At 40.1% G+C, this 20,017-nt stretch overlaps 1 protein-coding gene and 1 long non-coding RNA gene across 2 annotated transcripts; one reads left to right on the top strand and one right to left on the bottom strand.

Annotated features, from left to right (window-relative positions):
- Positions 1 to 335: 335 nt before the first annotated feature.
- LOC147636610 (uncharacterized) lies at positions 336 to 1,120 on the top strand. The gene is made up of 2 exons (XR_015266117.1): positions 336 to 813; positions 910 to 1,120. It is a non-coding gene; the product is annotated as an uncharacterized LOC147636610 (long non-coding RNA).
- Positions 1,121 to 15,649: 14,529 nt separating this feature from the next.
- Positions 15,650 to 19,752, bottom strand: LOC147636609 (RHOMBOID-like protein 9, chloroplastic). The gene is made up of 8 exons (XM_086800054.1): positions 19,643 to 19,752; positions 19,506 to 19,559; positions 18,845 to 19,387; positions 17,646 to 17,829; positions 17,306 to 17,471; positions 17,025 to 17,195; positions 16,774 to 16,928; positions 15,650 to 16,661 (listed from the first exon to the last, which is right to left on the bottom strand). The coding sequence occupies exons 2-8, from the start codon at positions 19,534 to 19,536 to the stop codon at positions 16,394 to 16,396; spliced, it is 1,518 nt and encodes a 505-aa protein (XP_086656180.1). The 5' UTR covers positions 19,537 to 19,559; positions 19,643 to 19,752; the 3' UTR covers positions 15,650 to 16,393.
- Between the last annotated feature and the right edge of the window lie 265 nt (positions 19,753 to 20,017).

The following is a 20,017-nucleotide window of genomic DNA, read 5'->3' as shown; positions in this document are numbered from 1 at the left end:
CTATGGTGAAAAATCATAGAAGTTAAGGTTTGGAGCTTTATAAAAATTTCATAAACTTAAGGTTCAAAAGCCAAACTGAGTTTATTTAATCTAGTCGACGAGAAAAGCACAACTAGGGACCATATAGTTAAGGCAAAGCAAGCCAGAAACTCTCAAAGGATGATGTGGGGCAGGCGAGTTAGCTCAGTGGTAGAGGTCTGGCTCGAGAAGTTGGATGTGGAATACACGAGATCCCCCCAAACCACCACCAAATCCCCCCCCCCCCCCACACACACACACACACTCTATAAGACGGGAAAAAAACTCGTTAAGACGCCCAACGTTTGGGCCCCTTTGAATGGGCGGGGAGCAGGGTGTGAAACCCGTTGTGATTCGTGAAGACCCTAAAAGAGGAAACCCTAAGGTCTGCTATCTTGTTGAAAATGTGAAGGAAGAGCACGTTGTCGCTATTCGTAGTGTCTCAGCCCTGTGATGGTGTATCTTTGAGATCTGAACTTTCCCTCCGCCAACAATGGCGGAGGGGATATTGTGGACAGCATAAGTGGATCTCTGAGGGCTTCCTGCTTTGATGGTCACGCATCTTCTACTCATTAGCACAGCCTGTTGCCCCCTGTGAGGTCTCGTGCTATACGCGGATGCCACAACAATGCACAGACAGCCCTTGAGAGGCACGAAGGATCATGCCCTGCTGCCCCTGCATGTCTCTTCTTCGACTACTTGAGGGCACATCTTCTTCCTTGCTTTATTCCTGCCTGTTGTCTTCTTGGGTATTTCTTCTACATGTGAGCTCTGTGTTGGCCCACTGTGTACCAGGTATTAGTGGCAAGTCTTTGCTCTTCCATAAGCCTTGTACTTGTTGTTGTATTTTGTATAGGTAGGGTTTTAGGAAGTGATTGGGTGCCTTTACAGTTAATTTTCAGGTCTCTCTGGATGATGAATAACTAGGTTAGTTTCAATTTTAGCCTGATTGATATGAAATGGAGCTATAGTTCGAGGTTCCCAGCAGGACGTCTCCAATGTCAATTAAAGGTCAATCTGCAAAGAAGCCTGCTTTTTAATCACAGCATCAACTACTAAATGCCTCTCAATTGGTGCATAATTTAATGGCCGTTTTTTAAAACCCTTTGTAGATATATGCATATAGATTGTCACCAATATTACATTTACCTTAAATATTACCAACACAATTGTTTCTCTTGGGCTCCACTACAATCAACGGTGGCTCTGCCCATGAACTATTAGAGTCCATAGTGTTAGAGCTTCACGTGTCTTCTTATTCTATGCTATGGTGTGCTAATTTAATGTGTACACTCTTGATTATTTTGTGGTCCCTGGAGATTGTTTGTTGTGTGCAACTACTATGAGGAGGTGAAGATTGAGAAGAGGAAACACTTATTATCTAACACCGTCTTGTTCTAATTATGTTAAATTCTGGAATGGGGAGAGGAGGTAGCACATTTTCTAGCCAATGGCTTACTAGTTGACCCCCTCCTCAACAAGGATCGTACACAACGCCTCATTAAACAGGCGACCCCCTACCAACTGATTGTAGGCCAACTATACAAGTAGGGGAAAGACAAGATTATCAATGCTATGTTTGAGAAGACGAATATGTCTTTCTTTTAGAACAAGTTCACTTTACTATTGTTGGGGGGCACTTTGCCACACAGATATTAGTGTTCGATAAAGTCCTCACAGTCAAGTTATGGTGGTCCACTTTAATTGCTGATGCAACAGAATATGTCAAGCGGTGTGATAAATGCCAACGAGCATCAATTTTCCACTTTAAGGATAGCATGTTCTCGAACCTTGTTGTGTCCTTGTTGCAACCATTCATCAAAAAGTGGGGCATTGGTTTCATTGGATCCATTAGTCCCGTAGCTAGCTTGATATATAATCGCAGTCACAGACTACTGCACGAAATGGGTCGGAACAAGGGCTACCCGTAAAGTTGATGCACGCTCTACCACAAAATTCTTATATGAGGTAGTAATCACATGTTTCGGATGTCCCCTTGAGAATGTGAGCAACAATGGAACACACTTTATTTATAAGGTAATCCAATTCTCTTACTAGAATTTTTTGTTCCTCATAGGAAATACTCTCCATATTATCCCCAAGCTAATGGCCAAGCGAAAAGCACCAACAAAGTTCTATGTGACATTCTCACCAAAATGGTTAAGGTCAGTCGTCGCAAAACGATTGGGAATAAAAGTTGTCGACAACACTTTAGGCCTATCGAACTTCTTACAAGGTTGTTACCAATGCGACACCCTTCAGTTTGACCTATGGTACTAAAGTAGTTATGTCAATGGAGTTCTTGGTTTTAAGTTTATGAATTGTTATACAAGACAAACTCACAGCGAATGTTCTATACTATTGCATGTTCAAGCTTGAAAAGCTTGACGAAACACGTCTTCTAACTATATGTAGCATGATTGTAGAAAAGCTAAGGTGTAAACAATGGTTCGATATCTAGATGAAGGACAAGCAAATGAACGAGGGTGATATGATCTTTCTTTTTATCATAAAAATCCATAAAAAGAAACTTAAGCTCAAAGGCTTAGGATCTCTCCTAGTCATTGAGATAATTCCACAAGGCATAGTGCGCATAGGGACACTCGGTTGTGTCAAAATGGTGGGATATTTCAATGGTAATTAAAACACTACTATGGTCCACTAACCAAAATCACCCTCAGGGTCATTCATGACAAAAAACAAAGAAAAAATATCCACGAGGAAATGAAACAAGTAGCCGCCCTGTAAGACCTCCGTCCCCTCCGCGATGCTCCCCTCTGAGGGTGTTGGCAGCAGCGGAAGCAGCGTTAGTCTCTCACACAGGGCAGGATCCACACTCGGGGCCTCATCCCATGTATATTCGGACAAAAGACTAGCCCGACGGTTCCTCCGAGCCTGAACTTGGAAAAACTTCTCTCGCCTGGAAGGCACGGGCAATTCCACCAGGAAAATCATCTAATGGGAGAATTGATCTAACGAGTCAAAGTCTTAACTAACTAAACTGATCCGACCAAACCCAAAAGTCACATGGTCATATCAAGGAAGAGACTTGCATTTGGTCCATAGAATCATCGTTTTTTTTTCTTTAGCGAGGCACAGTCGATCGATTTTTTCCACAGAACAAGAGTCTTTCTAGGACTTAATCTAGCTAAAGTAACTTAATTGAAACTATTTGTATCATAAGAATCTCCCGATCTAGCCTAATCCCAACCGACCCATGGGTTAGCCAACCGCCTAACCACTATATTGATGGGATTCTTTTATAAAAATTTGGTTATGTTTTATCCAGGTACCGAGAAAAAGAGTTTCCAGGTTCCCTAGCCGACGCTTCAAGTAAAATTCAAGGTAGTCATACCACTTACACACTCAATATAAAATTACCATTTTAACAGATTCGATTGTCTTTAAAATAAATTTTCAATGAAATCATAGTATTATTGATCATAATCCTCCAAAATATTGAGTCCATTGTTTTACAAAAATATAGCATTCGGACTTCGTTGAAGATCAGCTGGTCAACCAACGAGATCCAATATCAAAATTCAGTTCACAAAAGTAATTTTCTTCAGTTTATATCTTCTGCGACGTACGCATGGGTGTCCTAGCAACTGCGAGCTCGTGCATCACTTGGTCAGAACCCTCTAGGATCCTACTTAGGTGTTCTAGCACTTCACTCAAGGGTCGCTTCGTCGGTCCTCGTCCATCGTACGGAAGCGCACCATTTTAACCATGCCAAGGTTGGTCACGATCTCGACAGGCTTTGTCGCGAGCAACGTCCCTCGACGACTTTTCGCCTGTTGCAACGAGTCTCTCCTTAGTTAATCATAGACCAAATGCTTCCTCCAATACTCTGGCGTAAAACAGTCATTTTAAAAGAAAACATAGGTTCTATGCAAGTAGAATTCCTGGTTCGAGATTGGTTTCACAAAATCCTTTTCTCGTAATAATCTAGATTTTTTTAATGAGAATCATTGATCTCTTATCAGGGTAATCTACTCATCATTTGACTGAATTTTCAATTACATTCTTGGTGATTTTGGCTAAGGAAAAATTATGCTAATTCAATGGTGGTCTATTCTTTGTGTCAAGAATTAGAATTGGTCTCGAGGTTTTTGCTTGATTCAGATTCGAGAGATGGACAAGTAGTTTACTGGCCGTCCTTTTCACAGTCATGGTCTAACCAAAATTATTCGGTTTACTTCTAACTTTGATTTCTAAGAATTTCTTCAGATAAAAATCTACTGAACTTCTAATCGTAAGAAAAATTCTAACATTATGAATTTCATTCCTTCCTAACCACAATAGATTAAGAATAGTTCTATACTCTTGGAGAATATCCGAATTTTACAAAAAATACTCTTCTTTCATTAATTAAATTTTGGCTATATATCAGTTTGGTAATTTATCCACGTAAAAATATTTAAGAATATTCTTTTCACCAATCTAATTATCAACATTAAAATACACTAATTTTTTAGGTGAAATTATGGTGAAAATTCTTCTTTTGTCATCAAAGTTAATTTAAATCTTTTTTTACTTAAAATACTATAAAAATTTATCTTTTTAATTAAATATAAATATTTATTTTTTTGAATATGTTAAAAATTTATCTTTTTGCATTTAAATGATTGAATTTCAAATGTCATGAGAATTACTCTTTTATCATTTAAAAATTTATATGCATAAAATAAATTTATCAAAAATTTATTTTTTAAATTAAATAAAAATATCCATTATTTTGAATATAATTTCTCTTTTTTCATTTAGATGATTGAATTCCAAATGTCATGGAAATTTTTTTTTTATTATTTAAAAATTTTTATGCATAAATTTATCATAAATTTTTCTTTTTCTTAATTAAATAATTATGCATAAATACAAAAAAGTATTCTTTCCTAAATATGGTCAAAATCATTATTTTTGCTTTACATTTCTAAACCTACAATATGGTAGGAGTCTCTCTTTTAGTATTATACATAAAAATAAGATACGTATTTTTTTTTCAAAAAAATTTGCTATAGCTTTGCTGTTATTATTGATAATTTTTAAATTTCTTAAAAGAATAAAAGCTTGTAATGAAAATATGATAGAAGTTTTACTTTTAAGCTTAAATTTAAACTATGAATTTAAATCATAATTTTAATCATAATTATAAATATAATTATGATTATTTCACTAGATTAAGCTAATTTTAACATTTTTCTTTTTTTAATTTTTTAGGATAATTCCTTTCTCATTTAGAATGAGTTAAAGTAGTTTTTTTAACTACTCATAAATAATCTAAAAGAATTAATCATTATTTTAATAGCACAAAATCATGAAAATATCATTTTCTTAATCTCTAGCTCCTCAAGCCTAGAGTTTACTTTTGAAATAAGAGATTATCTTTGAGAAACATTCTTTTGTTAAAGAATTAGCCATAGAGATGACTATTCTTTTTGAGAGAGAGATTTACTTAAAGAAAGCATTACAAATAAGCATAAAGATTAATTTTCTCTTAATTAAATATTAAGACTCTTAGGGAAAGCTTGATTTGAATTAAAACAATAATTTAGAGAGCTTCTCAAGCTTGAGAGAGGTTGAGAAGAAGAAAGTCATTGAGAAAAATTAGAAAAAATCATAAAATCATTCTTATCTCTAAGATTGGCTTGATTCTTTCCTTAGGAGTGAAGCCTCCAACCAATGAATTGGTTAGTAAAGGAGAAGAGAACTCCAAGAGTTGTTGAAGAGGGAGAGAAGCTCCCAGCTCCCCAAAAGTAGAGGAAAATTAAGGGATAATAGAAATATGATTATTTTAATGTAATACTGGCTGATATAGCTCAAGGATGAGAATACAAAGGAACGAGAGTCTATTTATAGGTGAGGGAGGCCTCTAACCAAGTCCAACTGGGTTCTAGAGCTTTCCAACTTCAATTTGACTCAATTTGGACGAGATTTGGATCAGTTTGGCTTCCTTTTTGATCCAGTTTGGTTCAAGAGAGAGGAGAGAGAAAATATCCTATTAAAAAACTCAAGTAATCATGAGAAAAAAGGTGACTCCTTGAGGTGGCATTATCTCCTTACTGAGGTGTCAAAATGTCATCATTTCCTCTAAATAGCTCAGTTTTTAACTAATATCTCTTAATTTTTAACTAATAAACCTTGTACTCAGTCAACTCTTTATCTTATGTGAGCATTTACTCATTTTTGGGTATTTTCTTTTATTCTTTGAATTTATCGCATCCCAACACTTGGATTAATCCTGTTGGTCCATAGGAATCTTAATTGGACCATCATCCAATTTTTTATAAAAATCTAGATCCTTAGGCTAAGGTCTTTAATACATATTTTTTATTGATTCCTAATGCACATTAGAGAATTTATTTTGAATTTCTTTCTCAAGGAATTATATTTTAGACATTAGAAGAATTTTTATATCAAAAAATATCTCAATATTGAATTATCTCTCTCTAGAATTTTTCTTCTCTCTAGAGTATCATTTGGCCTTGAGTCAGAGAAATCAATTGTTCATCATCAAGCACGTGACTCAGGCTGGGTACATATTTCTTAAGCAAATTAACATGGAATACATCATGTACCTTGAGATGGGGAGGCAGAAGAAGTTTATAAGCTGGATCGCCTACTTTCTTTATAATAGCATACGGTCCACAGTATCTGAGAGAGAGCTTCTTGTACTTCCCTAATAAAGATAAGGAACTTCTTTTGGATCGTACTCGAATGAAGATCATATCTGATTCTTCAAATACTCTCTCTGATCTCTTTTTATCAGCATACTGCTTTTGCCTATCCTGGGCAGCCTTAATATCTTTACGGATTGATTGCATTTGCTGGTCCATGTCATCAAGCATCTGTCTGGATATCTCGACCTTGATTAATGGGTCGGACCAAGTTAATGGTATAAGGCAATCTTGTCCATACAGAGCTTTGAAAGGGCTCATTCCAATGCTTCGATGATAAGAAGCATTGTAAGCAAATTCAACCAGGTGCAAATGGTTTAACCACTTCTTGGGTTCCCTGCCCCACAGCATGACCGAAGGATATCTTCTATTACCTGATTCACTCTTCAGTCTAGCCAGTAGTTTCGGGGTGATAGGCTGTACTGAGATCCAAAAGTTCCTACTGCTTCGAAGAATGCAGTAGTCCAGAATTTCGATGTGAACTTGGGATCTTTGTTACTTACTATTCTCCTAGGTAAGCCATGCAATCTGAAGATCTCTTTGAGGAAAACTCTGGCAATTTAAGAACAGGGTTGGTTACTAAGGCTGTCTTTAGCTTATCAAAGGCACTCTGACACATAGCAGACCACTGAAATAGGGTACTCTTCTTGAGAAGGTTAGTTAAAGGGGATGCTATCTGAGCATACCTAGGTATAAAGATCCTATACCATCCGGTTAATCCTAGGAATCCTCTGACTTCTTTTATCGTCTTGGGTTCCGGCCACTCTACGACTACTTGGATCTTTGCAGGGTCACGAGAAATCCCATCTTTAGACACTAAATCCCAAGTATTCCACCTGGTCAACAGAGAAAGAACACTTGCTCTTTTTTGCAAAGAGTTGGTGCTGCATAAGACGATTAAACGTCACCGAGGCATTAGTCAATCCAAACGGCATGACTGTGAACTCATAAAGCCCATAGCGAGTGTTGAATGGTGTCTTTGGGATGTCCTGTTCTTTGATTCTGATCTGGTAGTACCCGGACTTGAGATCTATGGGTTCCACTTAATTGATCCAAAAGTTCATCGATCCTAGGGATAGGATACTTATTCTTAATTGTTAACTGATTCAATCCTCTGTAGTAGTCAATACAGTGTCTTAACGTTCCATCCTTCTTCTTCAGAAAGAGAATGGGCGTCCCCCAAGGTGAAACACTGGGTCTAACAAATCCCTGCTCTAACAGTTGTCTTAACTACTCCTTAAGTTCTATGGCTTTGGGGACTGGCATTTTGTATGCACACTGGGCTACTAGCTGAGCTCCGGGAGTTAACTTGATCTCATGATCTACCTCGCGAGTCGGAGGCATCTCAGTCAGCTCTTTTGGGAACACATCTGCATACTCACTTAACCACTTTGGTTCTTTAGCCTTGCATTTTATGTCTACAGGATTCATCTTAACGACATAAACAGCTTGCCTCTTTCTGAGCCCTTTTAACAATTTAGAAGCCTTAACTAATTGCAGCACTGGGGATCCGAAAATTCCAGTTCCTTGAACTTTATTCTCGTGAAGGTCAAGGAAAGAGATGGTTCCATTGTGACAATGAATGTCAGCCTGATTCTTATGGAGCCAATCCATTCCAAGGATTCCATCATAGATTCCCAAGGGTAGGACTCTTATATAAAGGTTGCAATATGTACATAGAGCATCTCGGCTCCAGAAAGTCAAAACCTCCACGAGAAATGCATGACGGCGATACTCGGCTACAGACATGCCCCGATACAAATGTTCCCTCACTGCCAAAGGAGCTACTATCTTACTACTTGGGATAAAACACCTAAGAAGTCTATAGATATGGGAGGAAAGTCTGAAATCTTGAGGCGTGGGGTGATACAGAATAACACCATGAATCACTTTTAACCTCAACAGGACTATGGCTAACGAGATATTCTCCCTCAGCATCATGCGTTGTGTTGAGACTTCAAGCTCAACTGCTCATATGTATGTGTGTGTGACCGACATTACCTGCAGCTGTGTCCAGTTGTACTCATGTGTGGGACATTAAATAAGTTGGTGTTGACCTAACCACAGTTAGTCATGGTTAGTGGTAACCTAGTTGTACTATCTCTTTCATGTTAGTAGAGATTGAATAATGAAGATGAATGAGATGAGCTGACTGCTCACTCTTTGGCTCCACTCTGTCTCTCTTATCTTTCAACATGGTATCCAACATGAATGGGCTCTCTGGAGCATGGCATTGAAGGAGAGCCAACATGAATGGGCTCTCTGGAGCATGGCATTGAAGGAGTCTGGATCTGGAGCTTGAAGATAAGAGTCTCTGCTGAAGAAGAAAGGCTGCCATTGTTTTTGTCAAGGTATGCATCAGGGTTTATGCTTTGTGCTTGTGCAAGAGCTTGCTGTGGCTTGTTTGGGGAGATTTGTGCCTACAGTCCGTTTTTTTTTTTGCAGAAGCCATATCTTGCTACAGAAATGAATTTTGGAGAAACGGCCTGCGATTTCTGACCGTTTCGACGTGGTCTACAACTTTGTAGAAGAAAGTTTTTCAAATTCTTCACAAATTTTGAGATATTTAGCACAGACCTGTGCAGACTTGGGTATTTACTGCAATAAACAGCAGGTGGTTCCAGGGCACTGGTGGCTTTCATCCTAACAATGTATGCCCTTATTCTCATGCATTTGAGCATGGTTCTGGAGTGTCAAATGCTCAGCTTTGGAAGGTTTTAACACGCTGGAAATCTGTCCTGAACTATGGACAACAAGCATCTATTACTTCTTGAAGCAATCTATGACGATTGGATAGTATCTGTCAGCTTAATACATATGCACCACTTCAATAGACAAAGTAGACAAAGATGCAAGTTGGAAGATGAAACTTCCATAGCTTCATTAACAAAAAAAAAGAGGAAAATTAGATGCACTTGCAATGATAGATGTATGTCCTACACTTATGGGAATGTAGTCTTGTGATCAGAACAGTATGCCAAACATAATTGCAGTGTGGATTGTTACCAGGATGCTTCCAAAAATTGAGACATCGGTTCCATCAAGGAAGGAGGAACCAAAAATAAGGAAAAAGTCTTTTGAAGAGCCAAAAACTGTACCAATTAGGGGCTAAGTGCAAGTCTTGCACCAACAAGCATCCTTTGATAGTGAAGACAAAGAAGGAGAAGTGTCACTAAACACTAGGCCCTTATTTGAGAATTCCTTGAAAAGAGAGAAGCTCTACTCAAAAGAGTTAAAAAGCTAGCAAAAAGTAGAGCTAGAGACCTACCAAGCCTCAAGGTAGAAGAATAATACTTACAATATGTGGAAGCCTTGAAGGTAATCGAGGAGTTTTGCTCTAGCTAGAAAGATCTAATGGAAAAGACCCTGTGTAAATGCCATGAAAATGGATCGTGAGATAGCTGAAGTACTATCCCCCATGACTACTATGGTACATTTTGTGGACTCTAAAAAGACTTCCAAGTCTGGACAAAGAAGACGAAATGAAGCCATAAAGGAAGGGAGAGATAAGAAGGAGGTTGAGCCATTAGCCCAACGAAATGAAGCCATAAAGGAAGGGAGAGATAAGAAGGAGGTTGAGCCATTAGCCCAACGACTAGTGATCAAGAAGAGGACTCTAAACAAGTTCTTTCTCGAACTACAAAGTGGAAAACCAAAAGGTGTCTCCACCACCAAAAAGGGAAAAACCCAAGGAACTAGAAGTGTCCTAGATAGACTAGAAGATGAAAAATAAGTAGATTTAGCATTGCTTGGGGAGAAACCCATATTGGTGTGCATAGCCACCGATTTAACCCAAGAGGGGGAGATAGAACTTGAAGCAGTTCTCAAGGAATATAGAGATGTGTTTGCTTAGAGCTATGCAGATTTCAAAGGAGTCCCTCTCTAGAGGTTTACCAACACATAATTCCTTTAGTGGTGGATGGTGCTAGGCTGGTCACACAAAGATCGTACACATACAATGGGACTTATGCCAATTAAAGATGAAGTCGACAGACATTAATGTAGGTTTCATTTATGAGATTGTGCATATAGATTGGGTGTCCCTTGTCATGCTTGTGCCCAAGAAGAATGATAAGATCCATCTGTGTTAATTTGAAAAAAGTAAATGCAGCCACCACGGTGTAAGAGATCATTACCACCAAGTATCCATAGACCCAAAGAACCAGCACCACAAAACAACATTTGGGAACATTTGCATATAAAGTAATGCTATTTGGTTTAACTAATGCACCAACTACATTTCATAGACTAATGAGCCATTGCTTACAAGGATTTCCTAAGGAAGTTTTTAGAGATCTTCATGGATGATCTCTGCGTGAACTCAAAGTTGAGACAAGAGCATATACCCCATCTACAGCTAGTGTTGGAAAGATGTCGACGTTACAAACCCATGTATCTAAAAATGGAATCTCCATAGATGAAGAAAAGATTCAAGTGATCATAGAACTCGAAAAACCCGAAACACCAAAGATAATCCAAATACTCATGAGTCACATATACTATTAAAGAAGCTTCATATTTATGTATGTGAAAATTCCTAGACTGCTATATGCCATGTTGGTATGTTTTGTATGGATTGAGGAGTGTGAAGAGTCATTCCATAAGCTTGAGGCGGCCTTGATAATATCTTGGATTTTCTTAGAGAGTCAAGGTGGAATGTTATCTTCCATGTACACATAGGTGCATCAGCTTATGCTATCGAATGCATACTAGCTCAACTTGGCAAAAAGAACATGAACTCCATAATCTAGAAAAGAATTATACAACAACAGAGAGGAAGGGCTTAGCAATGGTTTATGTAGTAAAGAAGTTTCACCATTATCTTTTGGAAACCAAATTTGTATTTTCTGTAGATTATCAGGCTTTGATTTACCTTGTAAACAAACCATGCACCACAAGGTAAATTACGTAGTGGCTATTATTTATTCTTGAGTTTAATTTCATGGTGTTAGTTCACAAAGAAACTTTGCATATCAGAGGTGATCACCTGTCTAGAATTTCAAATTCAACAGGGGTCACGAACGATCTTCCAGGTATGTCTCTATTTCAAATATGCTTAGTGCCAAGGTGGAGTTATGAGATTGTTGATTATCTGAGCAATGGACTTCCCTTAGATGAGATCATGTCACTGAAGGAAAGATGATATCTCAAGACTCTGTGCAATGGACTTTCCTTAGATGAGATCATGTCATTGTGAAGGTAGCAACCTCGTATACCCTCATTTTCGGATAACTCTATATGAGAGGGAAAGATGATGTCTCAAGACTCTGTGTATGCAAAGGTGAGTACGTTGATATTCTTGATATCACAGCAAGAAAAGTATGTAGGACTATGGTGGCCATGATACAATGGAGTACGTCAACAAATGTTGCCAGATGAGTGCCATCGCTTCACCATTTACCATTCCAAAATAAAAGGATAGAATGCCATTATAGCCAATCATGTCCATAAGACCTTTTGCCAAATATGATAGACTTTTTTGGACCCATTAGCCATACCGCTAAAAGCACACAAGCGTGATACATCATTGTGGCTAAAGCACACAAGTGCTATCGATTATGTGACCAAGTGGGTTGAGGATAAGGCCATAGTAAAAGCGCGCACGAGAATGACCACCAAGTTCATTTATGAGCACATCATCAATAGATTTGGATGTCCTCTGAAGCTACTTAGCAACCGAGGGACAAGTGACGTGGTGGAGTTTCTCTTAAAAGAACTAATGGTAGTACACCGCAAGTCTTCTCCATAAGTCACGTTGAGAGCGCAAACAAGATCGTATGCACTGTGCTTACAAAGACAGTTGAAGCATCAAGGACATACATTATGACTGCATGTATAATGCCAAAAGATATTATCCTTGGAAGGTGATCGCCAAACACAATTGCAACATAAGATCAAAAATTGATTGACATTACTACAAGTAGGTCCCATCGAGCCAACAAGTGCAATCATGTAAACTCAAGGCCTTATCCAATTAACCATCACATCCAATAAAACCAAAAGCTAAGGAGCCAAAAGCCAAACCAAAGGAGGAGAAGCCTCGTCCAAAACCAATGAGACACCTTAGAAAGAGCCAAATGCTAGCTAAGGAGCCAAAAGCCCAACCAAAGGAGGAGAAGGCACCCCAGAAAAAACCAAAGGCTAGTAACCAATACTTCCAATCTTGCTATCTCAATGTCTTAGTAAGCCCCAAAGAGTCAAATGAAGCAAGTGTGGGTATTGAAGCCATCAAGAAAGCCAACTCATGAGCCCACTAAGCCAAAGTCCAAAAACAAAAAGCATAAATAGGTGTGGATTTCACAAGAGTCCCCAAAATGTCGAAGAAAGTTGATGACAAGCTGGTGTGGATCCCTAAGCCGAACAAGAAACCAAAAGTCATACAGTGATCCAGCCGCACAAGGATGGGTGACCACACAGAGGTGACTAATAGCCCAAGGATACTACCCAGGAAGAAGCCAAATCTAGGTGTGCCAAAGAAGCAACCCTCCTAGAGTGAGGAAAGAAAGGTTAACAAAATCATCATCATGCTCAAAGACCATTCATCGGCGATTTGCACAAAAACACGTCTGGATGACTAAGAAGCAAGATAAAGGGAGAGCTAAGATAGAGCACACGTGGATTGTTGAAGAGCAAGAGCATCTTCAGAAGTAAATCCAAGATCTACCCTTTTATTTAGCTTCATAAGTAAATCCAAGAACTATTGTCTTATTTAGCTCTATATGAAATCCTAGCTTCTCTATGCGCCCTAAACCCTCCTCTGATGAGCACAATGTCTTATAGTAAATGACACATGCAACTATTGGGACCCATGAATTGACAAGAAAAAGCCCAAAAAACTCAATGGAAAAAAGTCTAATTGTTGATCAAATGGTCCAATTAGATGATATGGATCAACTCATGAATTGACAAGAAAAAGCCCAAACAACTCATGGAAAAAAGACTAATTGTTGATCAAATGGTCCAATTAGATGATATGGATCGACTGTCGATCCTAACACCCTTATCACTCCCTTACACCCTCATTAAAATCACCCTCATTTTTCATATATCAAGTGTATATATATTGCTTCTTATACTAACCCCTCCCTTTTATTTTTCAAAAATATATCTTAAAAAATAAAATAAAATTAATATTTTCACATTCTCCCCCTTCTATTTTTCTACCTAACCCCCTTTGCATTTTATTTTTAGCTTACAAGAAAAAAACCATTTTTATTCTTACCTCCCTTTCCTCTTTTCACTCTAACCTTTTGTAACTAACTTGCTAACTTTCTACTCTTGTTTTTCAAAAAGAAAAAGAAAAACAAATGTGTTCTCACTACTATCCCACCACCATGTGAGAATTCCCACGCCATGAGCCTCATGCACATCCGAAGATGGTACGAGGATTGAGGGGGTGTATTTCCATTCCTTGAGGATGCTTGGGAGGATTTCATTGATATCATGTCGAGCAAGCCGTGGTCATCTCCCTACGAAATGATGTACTGATGTTCTTGGAATTTTATAGCATACTAGGACTATTGCTCCAAGGTTATTTATCAATGTTACCTAGGTCACTTGGACCACATCATGCAAGGAGCTCCACATGCCCCCTATGGCGACGTCTCATTGAGCTTTGTATCACCACATCTTGAGCCTTGGGAGGAGCCCCCTATACATCACATGTCCTCACCATCAAGCATTGTATCCGAGCACCCTCTTTCTCTGATTGAGAAGGATCTTGATAGGAACAACAACAGTCGTAGGAAGGGCCACATGTAGGACGGTCCCATTCCCCTACCGCCTAGCCACCCAAACCCCCGCCTTCCTTAAAAGGTGGATCCAAGGACAATGGGGGAGGGGGGGAGTCCAATGTAGTATGTGAACCCTACGCCAAGGTGAGAGAAGACACAATGTCGGATATATGAGCCACGTGTTAGGCTACATTGGGATGAGCTAGGGTTCATTCATTAGCTCCCCTCCAAGCGAATACCCACGCAAGGCCATAGAACAGGAGGCCACACCAATGTGGAGGGCATCAAGGGCGATGTGAGGACCAGCATGAGCCAATGCCAGTGAAGGAATGCTGAAATATGGACACTGACAGCTGAATGCGGAGTCTTTGATACCAATTATGGAAATGGCAGCAGCCGTCGTAGGAAGGGCCACGTGCAAGGGGGTGCCATTCCCCTACCGCCTAGCCCCACAAACGCCCACCATCCCTAAAACAGGGACATTGGGGGGGGAGTCCAATGTATTATATGAACCCTGCACCAAGGTGAGAGACGACACAATGTAGGATATATGAACCACATGTCATGCCGGGGGGGGGGGGGGGGTTGAAATAGGGTATCGTCGAACAGATCTTTCCCCTACCACTGACACTGCTTTTTTGGAGACACCCCTTCACCCATGTGACTCCTTGCCACCATTTGAAGTCAAGCACCACTGCCATCATCACCCATTGCCCTCATGTTACATGGTTCTCACTCATCATTGTATTAATGGAGCACTCACTCTTAGCAATTAGGATCCTGGAGTGCGGATACTTTATCCTTATCGACTTTCGAGGAGGTTCCCATCTCCATCCTCCTACATCTTCAAGGGGAAGACTCTTCATCCCTTCCATTCCACATCACATTTGGAGACCTTAGTTGCCACCATTCCTTAGGACCCTTTATCCATGGAGAGCACAAGATACAGCCTTCGGCTCAATCAGTCGTTATGTGGGTTCAATTGATATAAGCACCAAGGTCCCAAACAATCAAGGGAGAAAGGTTGCCATTATATGTGAACATGACAGGCTCCAAGGAGTATTTATAGGTGTGGAGGCTCATTTTAGGCTCCAAATGTCTAATGTTCTTTTGGGGATGAGGCGTACATTTCAAAAGACATTGCCAGATTAGCGCAATTACGTATTGCTTATTAAGATTTGGGCACACAGATATTCATAACCGCAGAAGTGACACTAAAAAGACTTGAAACCTGTTCTCATGCTTTGATTAAACAAGATAAGAGAAATTGCCAACAAATCTGTCTCGCTTCAATCCTCTTGCAGGTGCATTCCATCTACAATTTTTCTTCTCTCCCCTTTGCTCAACCTGCAAGTAAAATGCAGTGCTCCAATTTCGTACCTCTACATAGCTGGAAGTTCAAGGATGTGTATGACTTACATATACTCGCCTCTTTGATAAGCAATTTAACTGCACTCAATGTCTCTTTGATAAGCAATTTTACTGCACTCAATGTCAAAGACTACCCAATACAGGAAAACTTCATTTGCAAGTTCCTAGGCGATTTTCTACCATTTCTGTGACTGGGCAATGTCAATTTTAGAAGGTAGTGCACTCCAGCATTCTTGCCCCAAGTACTACGGACTCTCTTGAGACGAAGGTTTCTTAGCACAACCGGTCAATAGGCCCGCCGCTTACAAAGGAGCACTCCAGCATTTTCAGTCCAAGCACTGCCACTGCCTGCAAAATTGAGATTTCTCACAAGAGTATGTGCCACGAGCCTTATGCCGAGGCAACTTATACCAGTGGTGTCGGTGTAGTGGCACATGATTAGCTGGAAGCCTCTTGAACAACCTATTTGGATACTAAGAAAATCAAGGAATACCATCATAGAACACTACTACCAACAGATTCTAACGGTATGTGTTTTTCTATACGATTCATGGCCTCTGTCGCCTACATATTAACCAAGCTATAGAAAGGTGGTTAGAAAGGAACATTCTCAAAGAGCTCAGACTCTGCTACCAGAGGAGCAAAGAGGTTTAATACACCAAAACACAGAGCTGTACAGACGACAAAAGCCAGAGCTAGACTCAAAATCGAAGGGCTATCATACATGGCATAAACCCCCTCACTACCCTCTCTATTCTCCCTGTTCTTTGCATGGGTATCGTTACCATCCACTGCAACTTGTAGCAAAGGACATGAGAAAGCACCGAACAAAGCTCCAGGGAAAATGGCTCCCAAATGAATCCTGCAGCATGCAATACCATATCAAAATAGGATTGGCATACGAGAAACTATCTAAAGCAACTAGCAGTAGTACCAGATGCATGCGAATACTTTATATCAAGGGGAGTACACACCATTCATCCGTTGGGAGTAGACAGCTCAAGCAAAGAACCAGTACACCCATTAGAGTGGTTGCTTTAATCCCATAATCTGCCGATTTTTCACCTAACACCTTCCTATTTTGCCACAAGTAAGCCACCCATGCACTAAAGAGTGCAAAGATAGGACCCTGTCAAGGAATATTGACCAGCATTAACGAAATCCACACGCAGTTAAGGTTTCTCTGGTTGAGGAGTAGAAACAACACTATTGGTCAAGAACTCACCGTTCCACCAACAGTGGCAGCTGGTGTAAAGAAAAAGCTGCAAGTGTTGCCACAAAGCCCACCTAGAAAATATATCATGCAGAAGGCCAGTGCTCCAAAGACATTCTCTACTTGTGGCCCAAAAAACAGCAGCGCCCAAGAGCTCAGTGTAACATGAAGGAATCCAGAGTGCTGCAAATTGCCACAAAAACAAGTGATCCCATAAGAATACCAATAGCTCATAGGTGGGCATCTTCTGAAGCAAGGCCTTCGTCTAGGAACCTAAATGCAAGTAGACTTACAAGAAACATAGGGGTGATCAGCCTCCACCACTCGCCATCTAAAATAAGCTCATTTACTTTAGCTCCGTAGAGAAGAGGCAAAGTTGAGGTCCCCATGCCTGCTGTATCAACAGGACTTGCAAGTCCAAAGAGGTACACGGCTATGTTGATGGCTGCAAGGACATACCTGTAGAACAAATATAAGACTCACCAACACCTTCAGAAGTCCACAATTCTTTGCCCTCATAATTCAAAGAATTTGATTCCAAAAAAACAGCATAAAACAAGACAACAATATGCTGCCTCGAAAACCACAGCACAAGAAAAACTGAGGGCCATATCTGCCACATTCAGTACTTACACAACGTAAGACTCGGAGCCTGCCGAGCCTGTGAGATCTTCAGATTCAAGCTCAGAATCTCCATCCAATGTTTCTTGAAATGAAGCCAAGTGCAAACTTGGAGCAATCTCTTTGATCAAATTTTCAAGCTCATGCTCAGACTCTTGAACATCAATTGGGCTGGATGGCTGCTTAATATTTGACCCTGGTGAGCGAAAAAGGAGTCAAACAGTCGGTCAAATACGAGCTCTGGTAAAAAGAAAAGGTACATTGGCAAAAAGAAAAGGTACATGAGGTACATGCAACCCTGGTTCTTTACTGGTATGAAGAACCCACACCAATCTTAACTCAGGTGTAAATGGATAGATAATAGCTGCTGATAGCCCTGCTAGAGAAGGAGATGGCATACATATAAAGGAGTAAGTATTACTAAGAGTGATCTAATTACAGAGATCATATCAGAAGACTGGAAATGATGGCAATTCTACCAAAGGAAAAACACACGATTCAATGAATGTTAGTCAAAATAGAGGACAACTAACAAGCATGTGACATGACATTCATAACCTGCATGTTACACATCTTTGAGGATGATACACAAGCCTTGCTGAACACTGGCCTAGTCATAATGGAGAAGAACATTCCCTGTTAGCCACAAGCCTTACAAATTGTAGCTTGGCCAGTCGTTAAGCTTAAATAAGGTTCACTGGCAAGCCGCCAAGTGAGCTGATCATCCAAACAAATCAGCTCGAATAAGTAAGATGGCATGAGAATGAGCATCCTAGACTAGCTTTAGTAGGGCAGTTAACACCTGCCTTCATCGTGTTGTACTTGCCATCAATGATCTCGACATAGCATCCTTGCCAATGACCTTGATAACGGCACCCTAACAGATGACCTTGACCATGGCATTTTTACCGTGGACTTCATTAGGGCCAGTGGCATCCTTGTCATGGTTAGAATCAAGGAAAGAATCATCATAGCATCCTTGCCAATGGCAAGAATCATGGCAACAATCATTAGGGCGTCCTTAATGATGATAAGAACATGGCAAGAACTCTCATGGAATCATCACCGCATCTTTAGTGTTGATATGAACATGGCGAGAACTATCACTAAATCCATTCTGACTTGAACAGTGAACAAGATGGAGCGAACATAGGAAACGCTGGTGATGCATCAAAATAACATTAGTGGGAATAGAACACAGAAAACCATACCTTGGGCCAATTTCTCCAGGTAAACTTCCACACTTCTCAGGTCATTTTTTGTTGCAGATTCTTCCCTTGATGAGCCATTGGCGGTACTGCTCGCTTCCGCTACAGTAAGAGGTTTGCTGCCTGAAATCTCCTCCTTGGGGTTTACATTCGATGATGTAGAAACCTCCTGTTTCACTTGAGCTTTCTCTTGAAGCTTGTTGAAGTAAGCATCCAAGGCACTCAATTCACTGTTTACAAGACCCTGAAAGCCATTGGTTTCTGAGCTTGAAGCTTCTACTGTTAGGTTTTCTTCTACTGTCTCTCTTGACACAGCAGATGGAGGGAAGCGGCCCTTCTGATTCCTGATGTTAATAAGGTGATTATGGTAGCTTCCCCTCTGCTTCAGAGAGCTATAAACCCTGGCACCATAGTCCAGGCTTGCATTTGACGATGTCCTCCTGCTGTCCACTGGAAGCTTCCCAAAAAGCTGAGAATTGCAGATGCACGGAGTAGAGCTGCTCTGAAGATTAAGCCCAGGCGAAACCCTGACTCTTAAAAGCTCGCCTGCAGACAAGCCAAACAACAAACAAAAGATTAAGGCATTGCATGTAAAGTACTGTATGGCTAGAGGCAGAAACTGTAGCGGAAGCCATAACCATAAGAAGGGAAGAAAACTCTGAACCTGCAGGCGTACAACTTGGATTTGAGCTCATTTGAGACCGACACAGAGAAGAAACTGTACAAGCAGGAGAGAGGCGAAGTTAGCTAGAAAATGCCTTTATCTTTTGAGGATATTATTTAGCGATGAAGATTACATACTTCTGATGATGCTGTGATACCACAGACAGGCATACACACATGTGCATACACCTGCCAACTTTTGGTTGGTTTTCGCAAGGATGGTGTTGAGTGGCACATTTTTTGGACTCTTCCTAGCCTTATCTTATTAACATTTTGCAAACCTCTTACAATGTGCCACGTTGGCTCCACATAGATTTTTTTTCCCCATGCATTCAATAAAATTCCACAAGTGTTATCACCTAAGAGCCCTGATTAGTTGTCTCCTTTGTGCATTTTTGAAAAGGTTGATGATGAGGACCAGGTAGCGAGGGCAATCCCCACCCATGTAGAAAAAGCATCAGGGGAAAGGGCTAGCCTCTAAAAACCCATAGAGAATGAGCCCACACACCAAGA

Source organism: Cibotium barometz, chromosome 7 (assembly GCF_041138505.1).
Source record: "Cibotium barometz isolate CiBa-2024 chromosome 7, ASM4113850v1, whole genome shotgun sequence".
NCBI lineage: Eukaryota > Viridiplantae > Streptophyta > Polypodiopsida > Cyatheales > Cibotiaceae > Cibotium > Cibotium barometz.
This window is presented reverse-complemented; position numbering and strand designations above follow the sequence as displayed.

Coding starts and splice junctions, on each gene's coding strand:
- LOC147636609 (XM_086800054.1), bottom strand. CDS start 19,536: ATGAGCTCAAATCCAAGTTGTACGCCTGCAG. Junction 17,472..17,645: donor GGCTCCGAGTCTTACGTTGT/GTAAGTACTGAA, acceptor TTTGTTCTACAG/GTATGTCCTTGCAGCCATCA. Junction 16,662..16,773: donor CTACTCCCAACGGATGAATG/GTGTGTACTCCC, acceptor TGCATGCTGCAG/GATTCATTTGGGAGCCATTT.